The sequence below is a fragment of the Equus caballus genome, chromosome 22, assembly GCF_041296265.1.
Source record: "Equus caballus isolate H_3958 breed thoroughbred chromosome 22, TB-T2T, whole genome shotgun sequence".
In the NCBI taxonomy this organism is placed as follows: domain Eukaryota; kingdom Metazoa; phylum Chordata; class Mammalia; order Perissodactyla; family Equidae; genus Equus; species Equus caballus.
Genome location: NC_091705.1, coordinates 1,082,395 through 1,108,318, shown reverse-complemented (window position 1 = coordinate 1,108,318; position 25,924 = coordinate 1,082,395). Strand labels below are relative to the sequence as shown.

General features: G+C 41.5%; 1 protein-coding gene across 8 annotated transcripts; it reads right to left on the bottom strand.

Annotated features, from left to right (window-relative positions):
* Positions 1-1,469: 1,469 nt before the first annotated feature.
* GINS1 (GINS complex subunit 1) lies at positions 1,470-25,808 on the bottom strand. Of its 8 annotated transcripts, none has more exons than XM_023625969.2 (9): positions 25,570-25,808; positions 24,585-24,654; positions 23,620-23,760; positions 13,968-14,032; positions 11,315-11,413; positions 10,637-10,727; positions 9,195-9,311; positions 5,519-5,593; positions 1,470-2,913 (listed from the first exon to the last, which is right to left on the bottom strand). In XM_023625969.2, exons 3-9 carry the CDS (start codon positions 23,668-23,670, stop codon positions 2,845-2,847), a joined length of 567 nt encoding a protein of 188 aa, XP_023481737.1. In that variant the 5' UTR covers positions 23,671-23,760; positions 24,585-24,654; positions 25,570-25,808; the 3' UTR covers positions 1,470-2,844. The 8 variants fall into 8 exon arrangements, with proteins under 8 accessions (XP_023481737.1, XP_023481735.1, XP_023481738.1 ...); XM_023625967.2 differs by lacking the exon at positions 24,585-24,654 and adding an exon at positions 22,323-23,023 and having other exon boundaries at positions 25,570-25,798; XM_023625970.2 differs by lacking the exon at positions 24,585-24,654 and having other exon boundaries at positions 25,570-25,801.
* Positions 25,809-25,924: the final 116 nt, after the last annotated feature.

Below are 25,924 nucleotides of genomic sequence, written 5' to 3'. Positions count from 1 at the left end.
CAAAGATCAAGATCTCTCCTGGAAAAGATTGATACCCAGCTGGTTCTGTAGGTATTAAAATTATGTTAAAGGTTACATTTCTATTTAAAACAGGGAAAGGAAGGAGCACCAACTCCTTTTAGACACCAGAACACTGACACGAAACCTGGCTGTGGCGGCCGCTTGGTGTTCGTGCCTTCCTGTGGTTCATTCACATGGTCCCTTCACTGGATCTGGGCAGCCTGTGACTGGGCTCACTGAGGGGTGCAGAGAAGTGATGCTAGTCCAGTACCAGGCCTAGCCTTTCAGAAAACTGGCAGTGCCTACTGCCACCCTCTCCGCACTGCGGGAGTCCTGAGCTGCCAGGTGAGAAGCACAGTCAGCTTGCTGGAGAGACCACACAGGGAGAGGGAGGCTGAGCCAGCCAGCCAGCATCTGAACACAACTGCATCAGAGACCCCAGCAAGACCTGCAGAACAGTCAACCCACAGAACCATGAGAGCTAATAAAATGGGGGTGGTTTAAAGGCACCATGTTTTGGGTAGTTTGTTTCACAGGAACATATAACTGACACTGACAAAGCAGAGACACACACACACACTCCCCTCTTCCAAAACACTATAAACCAACATCACTCACAGTTGCAAAATTCCCTAATGATAGGAAATCAAATCTTGCAGTTCACTGGATGGTTAACACACCATGGCCAAGCAGACTATAGCCCAGGGAATGCAAGATAGTTCAACAACACAGTTCTATTTAAAGAATTCATTACATTAGGGAGTTAAGTCTGAAACCATATGATCATCACTCAAGTTCCAAAAGCTCACTTGGAAAAACAATATTTGTTAATTACTGCTGTTCTGTTTGTTTTTAGTTATACTATTGAATTTATTTTGAGGCTTCAAGTTGCAGTGAGGAAGGCCATAAGTTTTGGTATTTTTTCTGGAGAAGGATGCGCTAGAAAGGTTGATAAAGAAGACTGTGGCATTCCAATCAAGTTAGGGAAAAGATAAGCTGCCAGCTATCACCAGCAGCAGTCAACATGTTTCTGAAGGTTCTGGGCAACAATATCAATGCGAAAAAGAAATGAGTCTATACAAATATTAGAATTTAGCCACATCATCTTAATTTGCAGCTTTCTTACATCTATCAGCCAGAGCCAATTAGAAAATAGAACAGAAAAAAGATTTCATTCACTTTAGGAACAAAAGCTAGAAAATAATTGGGAACCCACTTAAAAAGAAATGGCATTGTACTTTATGTATGTAACCAGCGAACAGTGAGCACATTGGATGGTGGTATTTAGTAGGTGAGGAGAACTTGCTTTCATTTTCAACATTGTATTTTTTTTAACTGTGCATTTATTACCTTCATAATAAGAAAACATGATATATGTGTAAAATTCTAGCCACAATTCTAAATACAGAGCCAGTCAATATAAATCAATAAAACCTCCAAAATTTCAAATTCAACTGGTATACATTCACTTCAAATAAGGAATATACTTTATTATTTTATATGGGTAACTAAACAAAAAATACATCGTCTAATCAAAGTTGGGGAATGATGCTGGGCTGGCCACACGGCCATGTCCTCTTGGCTGTTGATCCTGCCACCTGGCTCCGGGACCTGGGCTTGTTGTGTGTGTGGTTCCACATGCTCTGGGAGTTGAATACGAGGGAAGGAAGTGACTACAGACCGGCAGTTAGACGTCAACATCACCCATCTCATTCACTCAGGAAATTTTCCTTATTGTGTATCACCAAAGATTTAGATGAAAACCTGATCTGGCCTGAAAACTATGGGGAGAAATTATTTTTAATAATGTAAATAATCTGCAAAGGGAAGCCTACTGACCTAAGTAGGTCTATTATGAAAACATACAGATCCACATGGTAGGAAAAGGTTTCTATAACTTGATTTCTTGAATATAATTTCAGCCAGAAACAGTCTCCTATATAAAAATGAAACTGCACATGCAGTGTGTGCCAGGTACCAGGCTTATCTGGACTTTTACATTTGAATGCCTCTTTCCGATCACTGGACTGCACAGGGAGGTGACTGGTGGGGAAAGGCCACTGAGTACCAGGCAACACCACTCTGTGCCTCTCCAGCTCCTACACCATTCACAGTTCATTGGACAAAGAAACTGCCCTCCACTTGGCCGACCAACTCTTCAAGTGACTTTTCAGTCAAGGTAAGTCTGGGGGAAGACTGCACAAAGTTCCTTTTCTAGCCCCAATTTCTATTTTTCTTTCCAAAGTGGTGATACTGGTGCTCACCTACAAGCTTGTAGGCAGGCACAAGCCAGACAAGCCACCACTGTTGGAAATGGGCAAAACCCATTGTGTCCTTCCTTTCTTCCCAAATAGCCAGATGACAAATTAGTACATCTTTAAACATTAAATATACTGAAAATTTTTATGGACTGTCATCTCTACCTGTGCATGTGATTTGGAAACATGTATTCTAGAAATTCAGACCCCTGGCTTGCACGATGCACAGCAGCAGAAACAACACAAGGTGCACAGGACCCACCTGCTCCCTATACAGCCACGTGAAACTCTCTCATTGTTTAAAAGAGATACAAATGTAATAAATGTTCACTTTCATTTAAAAAAAACCACACATTGTAGTAACTGTAGGAGTGTCATCATTATAGATACAGCCTATTACAATGACGAGGAGGAATCCTGTACAACAGAAAAATATACCACATTCCTTAGCCAAGTATTCCTGACTATCTTAAAGGATGCAACTTTTAAAACCAACGAGGGGTGGGGATGAAGGAGGGTGTAGAAGCTTCCGTGGCTGGGTTCCACCATGCACCACAGGGAAGCCTGGCAGTACCCCAGGGTGAGGTCAGGACAGGACGTGCTCCAGAATGCCTTGTCTAATCAGCTGCTCACATTTCCACCTGGGTAAAAAGTGCTACAGGGAAAAGAGTAGGGGGAGAGGAAGAGAAATGAGTGAAAAGAATTTTAAATTACATTTTGCACCATTAAAAAGCAGCAACTGATTATATCTATTTCAAACTCCAACAGCTAAGTAGTTAAAAGCTAAGTTATAGTTGCTGTTTTAATCAACTGAAATTGATGCCACTTAGAGCTGTACTGAATTCCTTATTTTTATAAACAAATTCATAGTTTATGTTAAATTTAACTAAAGCCTTCTGAATTCTAGTCGGCATTTTCCTTAGTGTTTCCATTTTTTAATTTGTGCACAGAAAATCCAGATGGGTGAGATTCTGGGGCACTGTATTACAAGTGGTGCAACAGCTCATTAAGGGGACAAACCAAAGGAGTCTTCTCCATTACCTCTCTTCCAGGATTTGAGTCTGAACATTTATTCTTTTAATAACAACAGTGGCCACTTTTCTCCTGTATTTCTCAAGGATGAAGTCTTTGTAAGCTATGACATGGGTGCTCTTCCCAGGCTATGTGAAGATGCTGGGACCCAGCTACCATCTGCCATCCCTGCCTTCCTGGGGGGACACTGCTCTTGTTCTGAGGCTGAAAGGAGTCTCCTCGTCTGAGTCCCTCTCAGAACACAGGGGCTTAAAGCAGAAGTGCACATTTACTAAACCCTGGAGTGCAGAGGTGCAGGAAGCAAGGCAGGGCGACTTTGCAAGCTCACAGGTGACCAAAGACATCTCAGACGATTCAGACATACTGGGGTGAAAACTACAAACAGTGGTTAGGAAGGACAGAGCAAATAACCTTAGAAAATGACTCAGCAGGAGGGATCATCCAAACTCCTCAGGGAAGCAAGATGTAACGTCAGGGGCACTGGACATCTGAGGGTCCCTCCTCACAAACTCCAAGGCCTCATGCAAGACCTAATTCCTTCAAACCAGTCACGAGGACACACAGGCCAAGGACTGTTCTCTAACTTGTTAACAGAATGTTTAAAATGCCTAAGAATGCACAATGTAAACAAGGAAAACACTGTATAGAGTTGTTCGTCTAACAGCCATCACAGCATCTACTAACAAGAGGAGCCTCTGATTTCTGGACAAACAGAGCGTGCTTGCCGTCTTGACAAGTACGCAAGAACGGATGGGACGAAAACATCGCCCTGTGAACGTCTCACAGGATCTGGATGATCGGCACCATAGATTCCATAGAAAACTGGTTTTAGATGTCATCAGACATTCTGAAGCCCCTTAATATCAGCTATAGATTATGTTTTTAAAATTGTTTCCCATTTTTATGATTGAGGGTGTGGCAATACTGAGACAAGGTTAAAAGCATCTCAGGAGGAAGGCTTTTGCATGGTCCATACAGAAAATGACAACTGTCTAGCAGGGGAGAAGATGGAGGAGGGGCTCGGCCGGCTTCCGCCTGCCCCAGCCCCACCAGGCACTCCAGGCTGGAGAATCACTGTCTCGGCACCCCTGGTGGGAAGGTCAGCCGTAAAGTTGAGAGAGAAAGTCAGCCACAGGACAGTGTTTGAGGTGAAGTGACGTTTTCTCGTGTCTTACTTTATGAGGGTAGTTTTGCTCTTGTGAACCAGAGCCTCACGCTGTGCTCCAGAAATACAGATCTTTCTGAGCGCATTAGTTCATCACCTGCTTTCTATTCATCGGTAGCCTACTGCAAAGAGGACGCTGGGAGGGAAAGTTCTGCCTTAACAACCAAAGATTTTAATGTACCTTGAAAATCTGTCTTTAAAATATTCAACCTTTGTTTTAGGAAACTATTTAAAGCTCCAAGGTTCTAGTAAAATGAGAGATCGACTTAGCCTTTCTGAGGGAAACAAGCCCAAAAACCACAAGACCTGAAGTATGCTTTTGCTCCAGGACATAAACAAAATCAACCTCAAGGATTTAGGGTCATTGGACTCTAACTGGTTGATGATAAGATGGGAGGCAAAGAAAGCAGGGGAGTGGTTTTCATTAGGTCAGTTTTCCTCTTCTGCTAACGTGACCACAGAAAACTGAGGTAGGATAAAAATAAATTTAGCTAATGTGAATTCACCTAATGTGAACTTGAAGATTTCTAAGGAAACAATAAATATATTGAGATTCTTTATAAGGAAAACTTTAGTTTCAGTCACAGCTTCACAATTTTAATCTTTCTTTGTTAAATTGTTATGTTTATATATGAAATACTGAGAAAATTTTGATCCATATCATTATTTGTTTGCTAAAGAACTAGGATTTAAAAGGTGAAGTACAAGCTGAAAACAAGTGCTTAGCACTTTTTAATAAATTATAATTCGAAGAAAGGAGCTAAATCCAACAATTTAATAGCCCATTTAACTAGAATAAGGCCCATTGTGATAATTTCCCAGGAAAATGCTTAGTGTTAAATACAAGCAATACCCTAGGTAAATTAACAAAACTATTCTTACTATATGCAACATTTGCTTCAAGTCCTTATATTTAGAAAAAGAACAAAACAGGGTGTCATACTGAAATAATGCCTATGATACAAATGACCATCACAAGGTGATATTTATTTTTCTCCCGATTCCAACATTTCCATCATTCAGGACTCTTACAGGATTTAAGGTATCTTAAGACAAGAAATACCTGGCTATTTTTTTTTAATAGGACTGAAGTACCATCATCAACTTCAAATTCTCCATAGTCTTTTAGACACCGTACCTGAAACGAAAAACTGATGTTTCATCTAAACTATTTTTTAATATGTAGTGCCCATAAAGTAAATGGAGGTTATCTAAATACCCATACAGCAGAAGTACTGGGCATTCTATCTGTTTGTTTCTTCTCTGTAGCTAGGCCTAGTACTCCTTCCTGGGGTACTCTAGTGGGTCCAGCTGTCCTGTTTTGATGAGGAGGAAGACGAATGTCAAAATTTCCAAATGTCTGTGTATGTCAACACTGACAGCAAGGAAACCCAGCAGGGTGCTATGGGGAGACAAGATCACTGGATTCCTTCCCCTCTGCAAATTCTGAAAAACCGAGAGTTGAAATACATATCTACAAAAAAAGAGAATGTTTTAGATCTACTCCAACCTTCCTCTTAAAGATCCCTCCCATAAAATATCAATATCTGAGAAGAGGACATAGGTTAAGTCTGCAAAATTTCGGTTTTAAAGACATTATTCCAGAGGGCTGGCCCCGTGGCCGAGTGGTTAATTTTGCGCGCTCCACTTCGGCAGCCCAGGGTTTCGCTGGTTTGAATCTGGGGTGCGGACATGGCACTGCTCATCAAGCCACGCTGAGGCGGCGTCCCACATGCCACAACTAGAAGGACCCACAACTAAAATTACAGAACTATGTACCGGGGGGGCTTTGGGGAGAAAAAGGAAAAATAAAATGTTTAAAAAAAAAAAGCCCAGAGATTATTCCAATCTCCTTCGATATTCAGACTGTTTCCCAGGAATACTTAGAAGTACACCATGAAAGACTCATGTTGTAAGAAACAGGAGAGATTCTTAGTCGGAACCGGGAGGTGTAAGGCAGCTTTTTGATAACTACTTCTGCAACTGCAGAGAAGGACTGTTCAAATGTGTCTTTAGAGAGGCCACAGACCTGGCTGCAGCTCGACGTGCTGCCACAGGAAAGCAGGAGGACATTTTTCATCTCCTGTGAGAACTCAGGACTCGAGTTGATTCTCCTGAGTGCTAGCTGCGGTATTAGTAAAGCCAGCTCCAGCAGTGAGTTCTAGTCTTCTACTTTTCCTATATAATTTCATAATGTCCTGTGATCCCTCCGGAATCTTATCATACTCCCAAAGGTATTTTAACTTCGTTCGAGAAATACTCTTTTAGAAAAATCCCCCCTACCACCTTTTTGCTTCTTTAAATAGACTTTTACTATGGCAAATCTCAAACATATTCAAAAGTAAAAAGACTAATATGATGAAACCTCATGTCCCACCAACTGGCTTCAACAATTATCAACATGTGGTCAATCTTGTTGCCTCATCCACTTCAGGATTATTTTGAGGCAAACCCTAGATATCATTTCATTTCTTCTATAAATATTTTAGTATGTACTTCTACCAAATAAGGTTCTTTTTTAAAAACATAATCTCAAACCATTATTGCATCTTATTAATAATTTTTAATATGAAATATCCACTTAGTGTCCAAATTTCCCCATCTGGCTCCTGAATTTTTTTAAAGTTGCCATGTTCAAGTCAGAGTCCAACAAGAGCTACATATTACACGCTTCTGATACATCTCCCACTATCTTTTAATCTAGAGGGTTCTCTCCCTTTTCCCCCTTCCTGTTGGCAATGTATTTGTTAAAGAAACTGGGCAGCTTGTTTGGTAGTTTCCCACAAACTGGATTTTGTTGTGGATTCCTGTGGGGTCATTTAACATGTTCCTCTGTCCTTGAATTTCCTATAAACTGGAAGTTAGGTCTAGGGGCTGGATCAGATCAGGTTTGATTTCCTGGCAAATGGTGTGACATACATCCTGTTAGAAGGCTTTCCGAAGCGCAAAATGTCTGGTTGTCCCTTTTTGGATGTTAAGACTGATCAATGGGTCCAGGTGTCATACCTGCCTTTCCATATCCATCCATTATTAAGGTGTCCGTTAACTTTTCACCTAATGGTTTCAGTAGCTATTTGCCTGCATGCATTAGGGCTACAAAACAGCATTAATCTAGTTCTTTGATTCCTGCTGCTTTTATTAGCTGGAATTCTTCTATAAGAAACGAATTTCCGGGGCTGGCCTGGTGGCACAGCGGTTAAGTGCGCACATTCTGCTTCGGCAGCCCGAGGTTTGCCGGTTTGGATCCCAGGTGCGGACACAACGCTACTTAGCAAGCCATGCTGTGGTAGGTGTCCCACATATAAAGTAGAGGAAGATGGGCACGGATGTTAGCTCAGGGCCAGTCTTTCTCAGCAAAAAGAGGATTGGCAGCAGATGTTAGCTCAGGGCTAATCTTCCTCAAAAAAAACAAAAGAAATTTCCCTTGTAAACAAATTGGCTACCCTGAGACAGTTTGTACAGCAAAGGCAGATGGATATTTGATTCCATTCTTTTATTTACCACTTTTCAAAATGAGCTACATTCCTTGTATTCTCCAAGCGGACCCAAAGATGTTTTATTTTTTTAATTGTTGTTTGGTCTTTGTTGTCGTTACGCATTCGTGCTTCTAATGTAACGGATGTGATTCAGTTCACTGCAGTTAATAATCTTGATGCTCAAACTGTCCCTTCCTTGGCCAGTGAGCACTCCTTCAAATGGGCTCTCCAGCCCTTTTCGCACTCCTCATGTGGTCCTCGACACTTTCTTTGCTTTTTAGGAAGACAAGGTGTTCCCTGCTCAGATTGTACACTTTTTATCTAGGCCTTTGCAGCAGACAGAGCTAAGAAATACTTTTTTAGAAAAAGAGACGATTTAACATGAGTCCATGCTGATATTTCAACTCGAGTTTGGGAATATAGGATTTTCTTTTTTTTTTTTAAAGATTTTATCCTTTTCCTTTTTCTCCCCAAAGCCCCCCAGTACATAGTGGTATATTCTTAGTTGTGGGTCCTTCTAGTTGTGGCATGTGGGACACCGCACCAGCATGGCTCGATGAGCGGTGCCCTGTCCACGCCCAGGATTCGAACCGACAAAACCCTGGGCGGCCTGCAGTGGAGTGCGTGAACTTAACCACTTGGCCACAGGGCCGGCCCCGTGGAATACAGGATTTTCACTTAACTTTTTCATTTTAATATTTGAATCCTTTTCTCTTATTTTGAGTATTTTGGTTCCTAGTGCCATTACTTTTTTGCTCTATCCGTCAATATATAAATTGTTACAAAATAACAGTAAACAATATTACTAATATAATCACTAAAAACAGGTTACACTTTCTTTGTAATTCTTTTCATGCTTAGAACACACCCACTAGAGATGTACAATAAAGTGATGTGTTTTAAAGTAATTTAAAATATTTCCTGTTTGACTAATCCACCAACTTGAAACACAGGTTCGTTTGTTTCTTTGTGCTTTCAAACTTTGTGGGTTGCTTTTCCACTTTGATTTAATTTTGTTTTAATAATATGTAAAATACCTACATGGTTTCAAAGTTAAAACTGTTAAAAGAGGTATATTAAAAGGATTTAGCTGTTTTATCCTATTCCCGCCATTCCCCCAGAGGTAACATTTTTGGTTTGGGTTTATGTTTCCTTTCTTTTTTAATATAAGCTGATATATATTCATATACCCTCCTCTTCTTAGACCAAAGTCAGCACAACCTACGTGCTAAAGAAAAATCCATTTTACAAAAGTATACTCACTTCTATATATAGGCTTTTTGGAGGTTTCATATCCTGTGTAATGTCCAAACCTTCATCTCCTCCCAGTGACCTCATATAAGTAGCAAGGGATTTTTTATAATGATTGAACCACTCCATCTGCAAACATAAAGATGGTCATTTGACAAAGTTATAAGAAAACAAACTTGAAGAAATTGTACACTTAGCCTTTCAGAAGCAGCACACATCCCCATCCCCATACTGCGACCATTAATTCATTTAAGGGACAAATATTATTGACTGCTTGCTGTGAACCAGGCACTGATCTGGGTACTCAGGATGGATCATTTAACAAAGTGAACAAAAATCTCTGTTCTTGTAGAACTTACATCCCAGCGTACTTAATCACAGACCTAAGGAACATTCCACCACAAAGAGAATCATGAAAAATACACCATTTCAGAATTATAATCTCTTAAAACTCTGCATTGACAGTTTTCCTGAAAACTGTAAAACATTGTTGAGAAAAACACTCAAATGTCCATCAACTGAGGAATGGATGAGATATGTACATCTGTACAATGGAATATTATTCAGCCATAAATCAGAATGAAGTTCTGACACATGTTACCACATGGATGAGCCTTGAAAACATGCTAAGTGAAAGACACAAAAGGCCACACGTTGCATGACTTACTTACATGAAAAAGCCACAATAGGCAAATCTATGGAGGAAATAGAATAGTGATTTCCAGGAGCTGAGAGGAGGGGAGAGAATATGAAGTAAATGATAACGTTTACAAGGTTTTTGGGGGGAGTGATGAAAATGTTCTGGAATAAGATGGTGATAATGAATGCATAACTGTGAATATACTGAAAATACTATAGACACACACACACACACTCTGACACTTTATGGAAAACCCCCAAATAATAATGCCAGTTTTGCTTTTGTTTTTTTTTTTAAATATTGGCACCTGAGCTAACAACTGTTGCCAATCTTTTTTTTTTTCCTCCCCCAATTCCCCCAGTACATAGTTGTAAATATATATTTTAGTTGTGGGTCCTCCTAGTTGTGGCATGTGGGAAGCCACCTCAACGTGGTCTGATGAGTGATGCCATGTCTGAGCCCAAGATCCAAACCGGTGAAACCCTGGGCCACCGAAGGCGGAGCGTGCAAACTTAACCACTCGGCCATGGGCCGGCCCCAATAATGCCAGTTTTTTAATCCTACTAATGGATCACTAATAAATAACATAAGGGATCCTTTATTTTGTTAAGCAATAACACAGTTTTCCATATAGCCTTGCATTTAGAATTACTCCTACCATCCTCATCACAGTATATAATAAATAAATACACACCAAGAACTGCTGAAAACCAGATGTTAAAAACAAAAAGAGAAATACCATAAATACTATTACAGAACAATGCCAGAACCTCAGCATTTTCCAAATTCATAAAGTTGAACAGTGCTAACTTACTTCTTCAGCAGACATGTGAAATCGTAAAGCATTTGGCAAGACACTGCCATATTCCCACCTGAGTGCTCTAATTCGAAGCAATCGGTCATACCTAGGACATTAAGAAGGTATTAGATGGCATAACAAAAGGGACATCAGAAGTTGTTTTGATCAGGAGAGACTCAAGACTACAGCAACCTCAGTGTAATATGTGGACTTTCTTTGGCTCCCGAGGCAAATGAACAAACTGTAAGAAGATCTTTGGGACAATGGGGAAACATACATGTGAACTGACTAGATGCTGGGAAGGCTTGTTCACTTTTCTAGGTATGAGAATGGTACAACGTCATGGGAGAAAAGGTCCAAAAGGCACTTTTCTTAGAGATGCATACTGAAGTGTTCAGCAGGAAAATGTCTGCCATGGACAAATAAAACAAGATGAAGCAAACATGGCAAAATGTTAAAAACTGTTAAACCTATATAACCAAGGGGGTTTGTTATCTTATTCTCCTAGTTTTACAAATGCTGAAATTTTTCATAATAAGAAAATTTTAAATGGAAAAAAGAGAGTTTAGAATGCTTATCAAGGAAAAACAAATCTAAGAAATCCTGTTATCCATTTGAAATGGCTAATTAGGAAACCACACAAAAACCCCTCCATCGTTCCCTGCCACTCCAAGCAAAAACTGAGAAGCTTACAGGTATGCTACAGTGCAGCGTCGATTTCTTAACAAAGAACAGTGTCGAAATTTGATGGTTGGTATCAAATCACCTCGCCCACCTGACTTCGCTTCATTCCTGGTGAGAACATTTAAAGAGGAAAAGAACAAATATGTATATTTTACTATAAGTAAAATTTTCAAAGCCAACTAACAACTGACTTCCATGCTTGTGTTAACCTATTTATGGTTAGCAGTTAACCTAAGCAAATAGTACCTGCCTCCACAACAGAGCTTTTACTACTATGTTAAAGATAAAAAAGCCAAAAGCTAAATAATTTGCCTAAGATCATACCACCAGCATTTCATTTAACCATTTGGTACTTTGCATTTTTGCACACTGATTATTCTCCATTATTTCCAAAAGACAAACACTGTGTTTACTCACTTTCTAGAATCCCTGTACCATGCTGGGACAAGAGACAAACCTGACATCAGAGTTCATAAGATTATGGTCTTATATCGTGTTTCTATTCCAAATCCTTGTTATAGTAAAATGAGTTAAAATGGTCCTTCAATCATCCAACAAACATTTCTTGATCTTCGACTATGTGCATGTACTACACTCAGTGTTCTTCACAAAAAGAGGGAGAAAATTTTGGTTTTACCCTATAAAATCTACATCTTCTTAGATATTAGACAAGTATGACATTTAAAAACCAGATATACAATTGTTCAACGGGTACAGAGTTTCAGTATTATGAGAGGAAGAGATACGAGGATGGATGGTGGTGATGACTGCCCAGCACTATGAATGCATTTACTACACTCAACTGTAGGATGAAAAATGGTTAAGATGGCAAATTTTATGTTGTATGTATTTTACCACAATAAAAATAAAATTGGGAAAAACAAAACATAACCAGATTTACAGAATGAATAAAAATCTACTTCGGAGTTTTAAAAGGAACGAGATGAGTACGAGGATATCTTCATGCAGTGCCTGCTACAGGCCCTGAAAAAGAGGCAAAATATAGATTAAGTTATTGTCAAATTATTTTGACAAATAATTTTTAACCAGACACTGGTAATGGTGATTGTCTCCCCAAAAAAGAAACTAGGAGGATGGGGCACAGAATTTTGGATCATGAATTTGCAGATGGTTCAAATACAGGGAAGACACGAAAATCATTCCGACTGGATCCAGTCCTATTAAGCCACCTCTGAAATATGTCTTTAACCTGTTCACTTTTTACCTAGTCCAGGTCACCTCTCCCATCACCTAGATAACAGGATGCCTCCCTCTCCTCTCAGTCCCTCCATCCACAGTCCACACAGGATCCAAGGTAATCTTTTAAATCACAAATGTGCCACCACCTGCCCCATATGCTTAAAAATGTCACCTGGCATCACCCTTTGCCTGCTTATTAAGCTTCAGCCCCACTGGCCTTCAAGTGTCAGTTTCCTGAGCATCTCACCCTCTTTCATGACTCAGGGCCTTTGCATATGCTGTTCCCTCTACCTAGAATGCTCTCTGCCCACAACTACTGCCTGGCTAAAGTCTATTTCTCCTTTAGGCCTCAGCTGAAATGTCTCTTCCTTGGAGAGAACGTCCCTGTTTCCTGAATCTAATTATACCTTCACTTCACTCTTCTCTCTCCTAGCACTCTGTTGCTTTCCTTCATAGCTTGTATCCCAGTTTGGTAGATGTGTATTTCACATCTGTCTTCCACACTGGACTGTGACAGCCATCGGGGCAGAAATCTTGACTATGTGGCTTACAATTGGAATACCAGAGCTTCTTAGTGGCACCCAGTCGTTTAGTACATGTTTGTTAAGTGAATGAATGAATCGCCTGAGAACTTGAGTTCAGAACTTCATGTTTACTGCAGACCTGTTGGGGTGCAGTTCCTCATTCTATTTATAAAGATTTTTCTGTGTCTATTCTTAAGCACAACTTAAGATGGGAAAATGCTCCTGTGGTTCTGTGTGCTCCACAAATCTTACCAGCATGCTAGTGATTTCTATGTCCAAGTAACTGATAAACAGTGTACCTAACAAGGCCAAAGACAAACCTCATGTCACAGACAGACTTCTCTCTAGGTGGAGATTTGAATACCTCACCTTTCAGCCAGCAGTTGGTACTCTTTGGTGTCTTACTCTTCACAGACCCTGGGAACCTAGAAAATCTGTCCTACAGCCCAAATTCTCCATCGCACCAACTACCACGGTTAGCTTTAAATCTTCCATAAATCTAGAGCCCCCTCACCCACCAAGCCATAGCCTTTGCGAACTTTACTCCACCTATCAGGAACAATGCTGCTCCTGCTAAGTTTACAAACTGCCCATTCTCCCTTTAACACATTAAGGCATCTATCAATGAAAACAAGCAGTGGAAACTATATATTTCACCTTGTTAGGGTTTCTACTTGCTCGTGTCTTTTAGGTCTACCCTAATTTATTTCAAGTCATGTCAGTCAAACAACAAATATTTATTGAGCATCCACCATATGCCAAGCACTATTTGAATTTCCAAAGATACAGCAGTGACCAACACAAATCCCTCTTGTCCTGTGATAATCTGTACAGTGAGAGTATGATTAGGCTCACAGAGACAGAAAATCACATCTAAAAACTGAGGTAAGATTATCTGATTTCAGTATCTTAATTCTTTCATCAATCTTAAAACTTACACATCAGACTGGTTTTGTTCATATAAGGCTTTCATCTCCTCCAGAACTTGCCGGAGTCCATCCTCCTAGAACATATGAAGTAATATTGATACACATTCATTAATTCTTCCAGCAAGTCTGTGGCAATATTCTATCATACTATGCTTTTCTTTGATTTACACATCTTATCAAAAAGCAAAAACACCTACTAGAATGGCTACAATAATAAGCATTGGCGAGGATGGGGAGAAACTGGAACCCTCATACATTGCAAGTAGGAATGTAAAACAGTGCAGTCTGTGGAAAATAGTCTGATGGTTCATCAAAAAGTTAAACATAAAAGTACCATATTATCCAGCAATTCTACTCCTAGGTATACACTCAAGAGAACTGAAAACATATATTCATACAAAAACTTGTATACAAATGTTCAGAGCAGTATCATTCCTAACAGCCCAAAATGGGACACAGCAAAAGCAGTACTAAGAGGAAAGTTTATAGCAATACAGGCCTACCTCAAGACCAAGAAAAATCTCAAACAATCTAATATTACACCTAAAGGAACTAGAAAAAGAAGAATAAATGAAGCCAAAAGTCAACAGAAGGAAGGAAATGATAAAAATCAGAGGGGAAATAAATGAAATAGAGACTAAAAAGACAACAGAAAAGATCAATGAAACTAGGACCTGGTTCTTTGAAAGGATAAACAAAATTGAGAAACCCTTAGGAAGACTGACTAAGAAAAAGAGAAGCCTCAAATAAATGAAATAAATAACAAAAGAGGAGAAATTAGAACAGGTATTACAGAAATACAAAGGATGAGAATACTATGAAAACCTATACACCAAAAAATTAGATAGCCTAGAAGAAACGGATAAATTCTTAGAATCAAACAACCTCCCAAAACTGAATCAAGAAATAGAGAATCTGAATAGACCCATCACTAGTAAGGTGACTGAAAAAATAATTTAAAAACCTCCCCAAAAATAAAAGTCCAGGACTGGATGGTTTCTCTGGAGAATTCTACCAAACATTCAAAGAGGATTTAATACCTGTCCTTCTCAAACTATTCCAAAAAATTAAAGAGAAGGGAACACTTTCTAACTCATTTTATGAGGCCAACATAACCCTGACACCAACCCAGACAAGGACAACACAGAAAAAGAAAGTGATAGGCCATTATCACTGATGAACATAGATGTAAAAATCTTCAACAAAATATTAGCAAACCAAGAAAACAATACATTAAAAAAATTATACACTACCACCAAGTGGGATTTATTCCAGGGATGCAAGAATGGTTCAGTATCTGCCAATCAGTGTGATACACCACATTACAGAATGAAGGATAAAAATCACGATCATCTCAATAGATGCAGAGAATGCATTTGACAACATACAGCATATATTTATGATAAAAACTCTGAATAAAAGGGGTATAAAAGGGAAGTACAACATAATAAAGGCCATATATGACAAACCCACAGCCAACATCATACTCAATGGTGAAAAACTGAAAGCCATCCCTCTGAGAACAGGAACAAGACAAGGGTGCCCACTCTCGCCACTCTTATTCAACATAGTTTTGAAAGTCCCAGCCAGAGCAATTAGGCAGGAAAAAGAAAGAAAAGGGATCCAAATTGGAAAGGAAGGGGTAAAAATGTCATTATTTGTGGATGACATAGTTTTATATAGAGAAAGCCATAAAGAATCCACCAAAAAATTATTAGAGACAATAAACAAATACAGTAAAGTTGCAGGGTACAAAATCAACATACAAAAATCAGTAGCAATGCTATACACTAACAATGAACTGGCAGAGAGAAAAATCAAGGAAACAACCCCATTTACATTTGCAACAAAAAGAATAAAACATCTAGGAATAAATTTAACGAAGGAAGTGAAAGACCTGTACATCAAAAACTGTAAGACATTGTTGAAAGAAATCAAAGACGACACAAAGAAATGGAAAGATTCTGTGCTCATGGATTGCAGGAATTAACATAGTTAAAATGTCCATACTTCCTAAAGCAATCTACAGATTCAATGTGATCCCTATCAAAATCCCAACAACATTTTCCACAGAAACAGAACAAAGAATCCTAAAATTTACATGGAACAACAAAAGACCCCAAAGAGCCAAAGAAATCCTGAGGAAAAAGAACAAAGCTGGAAGTCTTACACTCCCTGACCTCAAATTATACTACAAAGCTACAGTAATCAAAACAGCATGGTATCAGCAGAAAAACAGACAAGTGATTGAGGGAACAGCGCTGAGAGCCTAAAACTAAAAATAAATGCACACATCAATGGACAGCTAATCTTTGACAGAGGAGCAAGAACAATGGAGAAAGGAAAGTCTCTTCAATAAATGGTGTTGGAAAACCAGCCACATGCAAAAGAATGAAAGTAGACACTATCTTACACCATGCACAAAAATTAACTCAAAATGGATTAAAGACTTGAATGTAAGACCAGAAACCATAAAACTCTGAGAAGAAAACATAGGCAGTATGCTCTTTGACATCAGTCTTAGCAGCATCTTTTTGGAATGTCTCCTCAGGCAAGGGAAACAGCAAAAATAAACAAATGGGACTACATCAGACTAAAACGCTTGTGCACAGCAAAGGAAACCATCAACAAAACAATATGACAACCTACTGTTTGGGAGAAGATATTTGCAAATCATATACCTGACAAGGGGTTAATTTCCAAAATATATAAAGAACTCATACAACTCAAGAACAAAAGAGCAAACAATCCAATTAAAAAATGGGCAGAGGATCCGAACAGACATTTTTCCAAAGAAGATACACAGATGGACAACAGGCACATGAAAAGATGTTCAACACAACTAATTATTAGATAAATGCAAATCAAAACCACAAGGAGATAGCATCGCATGCCCATTAGAATGGCTATTATTAAAAAGAGAAGAAATAACAAGTGTTGGAGAGGATGTGGAGAAAAGGGAACCCTTGTACACTGAGTGGGAATGTAAACTGGTACAGCCACTGTGGAATACAGTATAGAGATTCCCCCCAAAATTAACAATAAAACTACCATGTGACCCAGCTGTTCCACATCTGGGTATTTACCTGAAGAACTTGATCAACAATTCAAAGAGACTTATGCACCCCTATGTTCACTGCAGCATTATTCAGAATAGCCAAGACATGGAAACAACCTAAGTGCCCACTGACAGATGAATGGATAAAGATATGGTATATATACACAATGGAATATTACACAGCCATTAAAAAAGGATGAAACCTTGCTATTTGGGACCAGAGAGATGGACCTTAAGGATATTATGCTAAGTGAAATAAGTCAGATGGAGAAAGACAAATACTGTATGATTTCACTCATATGTGGAAAATAGGGGAAAAAGAAAAACACAACCACCACCAAACACATAGATACAGAGAACAGATTGGTGGTCACCAGAGGGGAAGGGGTTGAGGGGTTGGCATAAGGGGTACAAGGGCACATATATATGGTGACTGACAATAATGTACAACTAAAGTTTCAGAATGTTATAACCTATTATGACCTTAATAAATTTTTTTTTAAAACTTGTATACAAATGTTCAGAGCAGCATTATTCATAATAAACAAAAAGTGGGAACAACCCAAATGTCATCAACTGATGAATCAATAAACCAAATATGGTCTATCCATTCAATGGAATATTATTTGGCCATAAAAAGGAATGAAGCTGGGGCTGGCCTGGCGGCGCACGTTCCACTTCTTGGTAGCCCTGGGTTTGCTAGTTCGGATCCTGGGTGCAGACATGGCACCACTTGGCATGCCATGCTGTGGCAGGCATCCCCCGTATAAAGTAGAGGAAGATGGGCATGGATGTTAGCTCAGGGCCAGTCTTCCTCAGCAAAAAGAGGAGGATTGGCAGTAGTTAGCTCAGGGCTAATCTTCCTCAAAAAAACCCCAAAAAAACAAAAGGAATGAAGCAGTGATACATGCATCAACATGAATGAACCTTGAAAACATGCTAAGTGAAATAAGCCAGACACAAAAGGACAAATGTAGGATTCCACTTATCTGAAATATCTAGAAGAGGCAAGTTCATAGAGACAGAAAGTAGATTAGAGGTTACCAGGGGCTGGGGGATGAGGGGAATGGGGAGTTACAGCTTAATGGTTACAGAGTTTCTGTTTGGGGTAATGAAAAAGTTTTGGAAATAGTGGTGATGGTTACACAACAATGTGAATGTAATTAATGCCACTGAAGTGTACAGATAAAAATGGTTAAAATGGCAAATTTTACTACAATAAAAAATAGAAAAACAATAAAAAGGAATGAATTACTAACAACATACACAATATACATAATCAACATATTGATTAAGGATCATCTCAAATACACTGTACTGAGCAAACGAAGTCAGACATATAGGAATACATACTCCATGATTCCATCTGGCCCTTGACAGAAAATTTGCAACTCCTGACATACTGAATCCAGAAATATGTAAAAAAGACAAATATAGGGGCTGGCCCCGTGGCCGAGTGGTTAAGTTCGAGTGCTCCACTGCAGGCGGCCCAGTGTTTCGTTGGTTCGAATCCTGGGCGTGGACATGGCACCGCTCATCAGACCACGCTGAGGCAGCGTCCCACATGCCACAACTAGAAGGACGCACAACGAAGAATATACAACTATGTACCGGGGGGCTTTGGGGAGAAAAAGGAAAAAAATAAAATCTTTAAAAAAAAAAGACAAATATAATCTGTAGTCATGGAAAATAAATCCTTGGTTGCCTAAGGCTACAGGTAGGAGGTAGCTTCAAAGGGGAAAAAGGAGCCCTTGGGGTGACAGAAATCTTGATTGGGGTGCTGGTTTTATATATATATATGGATGTATACATTTGTCAAAACTCAAAAGTCTGTTAAAGAGTGTATTTTGTTGTATATAAATTATCCCTCAATAAAACTGACAACAAAAAAATCAATAGTCCTACAGAAGCAATAAGCTATGACAAAAGTATGTGAATAATTTATTATTTATTGAAAACTGGTCTTAAAAGATTACTACAAAAAAAAAAAAAGGAACAGTTGTTTTGGTTTTACTACAAGAATAGAAAGGCCAAAGGAGTTTTTCTACTGTCCACCTTGGGGCAAAGTTTAAAAAAATTTGCCTCGGAAGGATAAAAACAGAATTCTGAAATTCATAAATGTTTCACAATAAGTTTGTCAACAATAAAAAGACAAGCAACTCATCTACTTTTCCTATTCTAGTTTTAGTGTCAAAATATAAGCATTAGCAAAAATGCTTTGGCATAACTGATAGAATTACAAAATCAATTACTTAACCCTGCTCAAAGAAAACAAAAGACGTAATTTCTGATGAAAAACGTAAGCATGATTTCCACCTTCACTTTCATCAGCGGGTTAAAAAGAGACCACGGAAAAGTCTGACATTAGAATTCAGTTAAATATTCCTTTTATCAACAAATATTATTTTAAGGAATAGTTGAAACTCTTGTACAATTAATAAATCTGCAGGTATACAAAAGACAAGTGTGAAATAATTTTGCAAAAATACACACAAACTTTCGGATTTAGATTTTTTTAAACCTATAGTAGGAATTGCATCCATTTTGTGCCCCTACCTCTGGCTCTGAGCCTCTGGGAGCCCAAGACAATTTTCCTAAAACTCACTTAAACTATTACCAGTTCTGCATGTAGAAAGTGGACAATCACTTCAGTTTGCTGAACACAGCACCTAGCCATGACGGATTCCGGAATGAACCAGGCAGAGTCCCCATTCTATACCCACTGACTATCATCCCCCTGGGAGGAACGATTCTTGAGAGCCTGTGCAGGTCATGGGCCTATTAGCCTTCAGATCAATCAGATCAGTTCTCAGTCTGCCCCTGCTCAGCTGTGTCACAGAGGGGCCACTCTGCAGGCCTGCTGAGTCAACTACTGGCAGGTGTGTTTATCAGTGGACGGTGAATGCAACAAAAGGCGCCCTACCACACTAAGACCTAGAAGAAGGAGTACTTTACAACGTCTAAGTTCCACTCCTGGCTCCCCCAAAGTGGTAAACCAACACTTATCTTAAAATTGAGTGAAAAGGAGAGCTGGACTAAGAGTCTTAGGAGCCGGTTCCAAGGCCAGCACCTGTTGGACAAGTCTCTGCCTCTCTGGGCTTGTTTCCTCATATGCACCATGACCTCCAAAGTGCCCAGCTGTCTGGACCCCAGTGTGGAGCCATATTTACAGCCCACATACCTCTGCATTCCAGTATCTCTAGTGAACTTCCCACTGCTGTCTTCTGACTTTTTAAATGAGGTAACTGTCCTGAAGTTGAAAGAATAACAGACTGGAATCTAGGAAACCTGTATTCATGTTGAGGCTCCTCCTCCAATATGCTGTAAGTTCAGACAAGTATCTTAACTTGATCCATAATTTCTGCTGACTCAAGTTTCCTCATCTGTAAAATGACCTAATCATCAGACTAGGTGCCCTTTAATGTTCAAAACAAAACTCACCTTCCCCCAAACACTCTTCCTCCTGAACTCCAATGTTGTTTACTCAGCTCCCTGAGAGAGAAGCCCCCTCATTCACGAACCACCCCATCTCCACTCCTGTTCTAATAGTTACAAGTCCTGTTTGTCTCAAGCCTCTAAAGCCAGGCACCGATTTCGGGGCCCACAGACCAGACACAGTTTGAACCATACACATCTCTCACCTGGTCTATCTCCCTGCCTCCATTCTTTCTTCTCTCCAATCCATTCCCCATATTCCTGCTTTGTCCTCAAAACACAAAAAATTACCCTTTCACTCCCGTCTAAAATCCTCCACCAGCTTCCGAACGCCTTATGAATGAATACCAAACTAAAGGCCTAGAACCCACCTCTGTAGGCCGTGCGCACACCCTATCTTTCAGTCACCCTCTCCTATGTGATTCCGTGTCTCTGCAGTTGGCTGGGATGCCTCGCTCCCTTCTCAGAGCGGTGACCTCATCATTCTAGGCATGGCTCACTTGCCCCCTCCTGTACTCACACTGGCCTTTCTCCTTTGTGCTCCTTGTCTACACCTCTTTGGTATCACCTATCACATTACACCCTATACCTGTTTTGGTGCCCCGCTCCCAGCAGAAGTGCCCTGGCATCCACACACGCCGCCCTATGATGGGGGAAGTAGTGGAGTACAGAATTCAGAGTGCAGGCTCTGGGGCCAGCCTGCCAGGGCTTAAATCCTAGCTTTACTTCTTACTGGCTATGTCACCATGGGCAAGATGCTTAATCTCCCCAAGCCTCCAACAGATAGCTGGAAAAAACAGAAAATAACCGTTTAGACTTCAAAGGGTTATCAGGAGGAAAAGAGATAATATCGGTTACATATGATAATTAGTCTTTGGGTGGTGAACATGATGTACTCTGCACAGAAATCGCAACATGGTGTACACTTGAAATTTATATAAAGTTATAAACCAATGTTACCTCAATAAAAAAAAAGATAATGTAGGTCAAGTGCTCAGCACCTTGACTGGAGGACCAGTAATAGGGAAATAAGAATAATCACAAGAGAAATAGCAGCAGCAGCAGCGGCAGAAAGAAAATTAATAGCAAACACTGACTTAGCGGTTCCTGGGTGTGAGGCATTGCACAGGAAACGTGACATATACCAACCCATCAGCCCTCTCCACACTAGGCATTGGGTACTGTTACCATCGGCCTCATTTCTGCAGAGAGAGCAGAGCACGGAAAGCCCGAGCAACTCTCCCAAATCACACGACAGAGCCAGAATCCCGGCCTGGCTCCAGAGGCCTGGCTTCCCATCACCACACTGTTCTGCCTGAGCGCGCAACAAATGCCAGATCATAGGCTGCCTAGTCAGTGTCTGCTCCCACACAGGAAGAGCGACAAAGCCACACATGGGAGGGCACCAGAGACACGCGCACGGGGAAAGGCACAGTATCGCTGGGTGACACAAACGCGACGGCCTTCTTTTTCCTCCTATTCTTTGTTTTGCCACCTTCCAAAATTTTTGTCCCCGACTTTGCAGCTTACACCGTGAGAAAGTAAACCCCCCAGGGGAGGCACAAGGAAGAACGGCAAGGAAGCCGCCCGCCCCGGGCACCCCTTCGGCCCCGCCCCCAGCCCCCCTCGACCCCGCCCCTGGACTGCCCCCAGCACCGCCCCTCGGCCCCGCCCCCAGCACCGCCCTCGCCCCCCGCCCCCGGACCGCCCCCAGCACCGTCCTCGACCCCGCCCCCGGACCGCCCCCAGCACGCCTTCGACCCCCGCCCCCGGACCGCCCCCAGCGCCCCTCCCCTCGGCCCCGCCCCGCTCGCCTCGGCCCCACCCCTCAGCACGCCCACCTCTGTCTACCCTGACCCCCCCCCCCTTACATTGAAGGCCGGCAGCTGCCCTTCGGGCGCACGGTGCAGCTCGCGGACCAGCTCCATGGCCTTTTCGCAGAACATGGCGGACACGCCCCGGTCCCGCGGCCTTTTCAGCCGCCGGGCTCACGCCAAACGGTCGCCGGGCTCTCGGCCGCCGCTCTTTGCTCCTGTCTTTCCCACTCCCACAGCTCCTGATCGTCGCCTCCCCTCCGTGCTTTGGCGCCAAGCTGCCCAGCCAATAGGAGTGCGCTACTGGGCCTCGCGGTGTACGGCGGCGGCAGAGGGACACTTCACTCTACGGCGCAGCGGCTTCAAGACGCGCGGAGTCGCGTGTGGTGGTCCTCCGCCGGGGAAGCACCCCGCACGTGGTGAGAGCCGCAGACTTTTTTCGAGTTCCCAGGCGGCTAACCAGGCCCCTCCTCGCGCAGCATGAGACGGGAGAAATGCACGCCCCCGCAACTTCCTTTTTCCATTTGATTCATGGCGTTTCCTTTAGGTTCAAATGGGCGCGCACTTTGAGGTTGAGAAGGCAGGCCCAGAAACTTGGTTTACGTTCCCGTTAGGACGCAGCGTTTCGCAGTGTGGGTTTGACAGCTAGTAACAGGAAACGAAGTTTTATCGGGTAGCTCCAGTGTGGCAGGGATTCGGACATGTATTTCATTTAAGTCTCATAATTAATCCCAACGTGGTCATTAAGACTCTTGGTGCTGATTAGGAAACAGAAGTCAGATACCTTGCCCAAGGTCTCACAGCTCGTAAAGAGGCAGACCCTGTATTCAAGCTTCCAACTCCACAGTACCACGTTTGATTTTAAAGCAGTCATTTAAAAACGTTTGTAAAATAGCTCTAGTCACAAGAACTACTGAGGGGGAAAATGCTCTAGATTAACACGAACTCACATAGACATATACTTGTCTAAGTGATTATGGAGATTTTCATAACTATATAGAATCAAAGGTGGGAATTACTGCTGTAGAAACGATTCATTTTATTTGGCTATTTTTTAAAAAGCTTACTTGGATTCATTCTAGCTAACCCTAGAAACTATGTTCCTCTCTTGCAAATATACAGTAATGTGTGATCTGAGAAATGAGCATGGGAACGGCGTACAAAGCCTCACTCCCCCTTACGTTGAGTGACATTTCCTTTTCAGCTCAACATTAAGGGATAATTTAGCGAAGTGTTTTCACTGAATACACTATTCTCTAGTGGACTGTGCTACAGAATTGTAACCTAAAACCTTTTTAATTTTGCCATAAACCTTTTTAATTTCAGACCCCAGGCCTGAGACTCACTTCCTTACCTGTCCAATGGGGACAACAGTACCCACTTCTGAGGGGTTGTGATGATTCATTATTCCTTCAGCAAATATTTCTGAAGTGCCTATTATGTCCTGGGGATTGTTCCAGACACTGAAGATGAAGCAGTGAACACAGTGCTTGCTCTCAAAGTCCACGTGCCAGTTTGGGAAAACAGAAATAGATAGATACAGATCAGATAAACTGATGGTAACTATTACTGGTGAAAAGTGCTAAGGAGAATAAGCCAAGAAGGTTCAAGAGGGTGCTGGTGAGGCCCGAGGGTTTTGAATTCGGGTTCAGAGAAGGCACAGACCTGAAGTGGGGAAGGAGTAAGCCACGTGGATGTGTGGCCGTAGAGTGGGCAGAGAATTCCAAGCAGCAAGAATGCAAGCCCAAGGAGGGGTGTGGGTAGACGTGTGCAAGCATGGGAGGCAGTGACACTGGAGGAGGTGAGTGTGGGAGAGGGCGGTGGCTGAGACCAGGGCGAGGGCTGGAGGCCATGTAAGGAAGGCCCGTAGGCCCTCAATAAGCTTTTGGTTTTATTTTCAGTGAGATGGGGAGCCATTAAAGTGTTTTGAACAAACAAGTGACAGGATTGGACCTAGGTTTTTAAAAATACCTTTGTGGCAGCTGAGTTAAGTAGACAGAAGTGAGGCAAAGGTGAAGGCAGGAGACCACTTAGGCTGTTAAAATAATCCAAGTGAGAGAGGACGGCAGCTTGGCCCAGGGTGTGGATAGTAGAGGTGATAAGTGGTTGGATCCTAGATAGATTTTCAAATGAGAGCTGACAAAGCTTGGTGATAGACGCTGAGGCATAAGAAGGGAGGAATCAAAGATGACCCCAGGCTTTTGGCCTGAGGAACTGCAAGGATAGAGTTTCCACTCCTGAAGTGGGGAAGGTTATGGATGGAGCTGGGGGTGGGAGAAGAGCTGCGAGCTCAGGTTTGAACATAATATATTTAGGTACCTGTAGGATATGAGAGTAGATGAGTAGACCATTGGATGGAGGAGCCGGTGGTTCAAGGAAGAGGTGTGGGCTAGAGATACAAATGTGAGCGTCACCAGTGTGGGGTGGTATTTAAACCCTGGATAATACCACTCAGAAAGTGAGTGTGGACCAAGAGTTGAGGACTATCGGCAGGGCCTAGAGCCAGCAAGAAAGACTCAGTACCCTTTACATTTCTGTCTTCTCTCTAGCGCTCCTTTCCATGCTTTTTTGTTTCTCTATTAAAGAGGATTTTGTGAGTGATAGGGTCAAAATTTTTTTACACTTTAGTTTCTGGATTCCCAATCTCTGGTATATGCTACTACAACACTTTATAAAGAATTCACCATTTTAAATTCCAAAAGTCTATTTGGAGATATCCAAACAAATATGAACGCTGGTTGCAATATGTGCTATACAGTCAATAAAGTTCTTCTGCAATTTCGAAGTATCACTATAAGTTAATACAAGGAGCTATTTAATTTCTAAAGGCATTTCTAATTGATCTTATTAGTTGCCAGTAATTTTCAACTGACACAAATGTTGAAATAACAAAAGTTACTTTGTAATAAGTAAGCAAATCTCTTGGTGGTAGATTGTTTGTGAATAATAATGCCATATTAAAGAAAGCCAAAGCTATAAAACGAAATTTGTGAAACTGTTCTTTTCTGTTTGTAGGATGGTTTGAATTCGTTCTTAACTTGGGTTTCACAAGTGGCAATTTATCTTTGAAATGGATTTTCCCCCCTTCTGCGAGTTCTGATTGCTTTATAAAAGTCTAAAATCTCATACAGGTTTTTTAAAAGTAAATTGTTTAAGCAGCTTAGTTTTCATATGTTCGGCCCAAAAGCTAAAAATTAAGCATCTATACATTTGTGTTTCAAACAAAAGTACCTGAGACCATATTTTTTTAAGTAAAGTCCTTGTGGGAAAATAGTTATAAATCACTAGATTTGTGACTTGTTACCTTTTTCCTTTTGTCTTATAAACCTTTGTAAGAGCATTTCCAGGGGTTTATCCAGATTGGGTTTCCAGTGTTGCGTGGGCGTCGGAAAGCCCGGGTGGAAGCGGAGGGAGGCAGCTTCCCGCGGGGCCCCGGCTCGCTGGGCTCCCCCTTCCGGCCCGCGACCTGCCGGCTGGGGCCCCCGATCTGCGCACCGGCGGAGCGTCCGCTCCCGACGCTGGGCACCCGGGCCGAGGCGCCCCGCCCCGACCGGGACGCCCGGGCGGCTTCGTCCGCCCTTCTCCAAGATGGCTGCGTCCGGCGCCGGGGACGCTGGGTGCGCTCCCGCAGAACCGGGAGGCGCGGGCCGGGGGCGGGG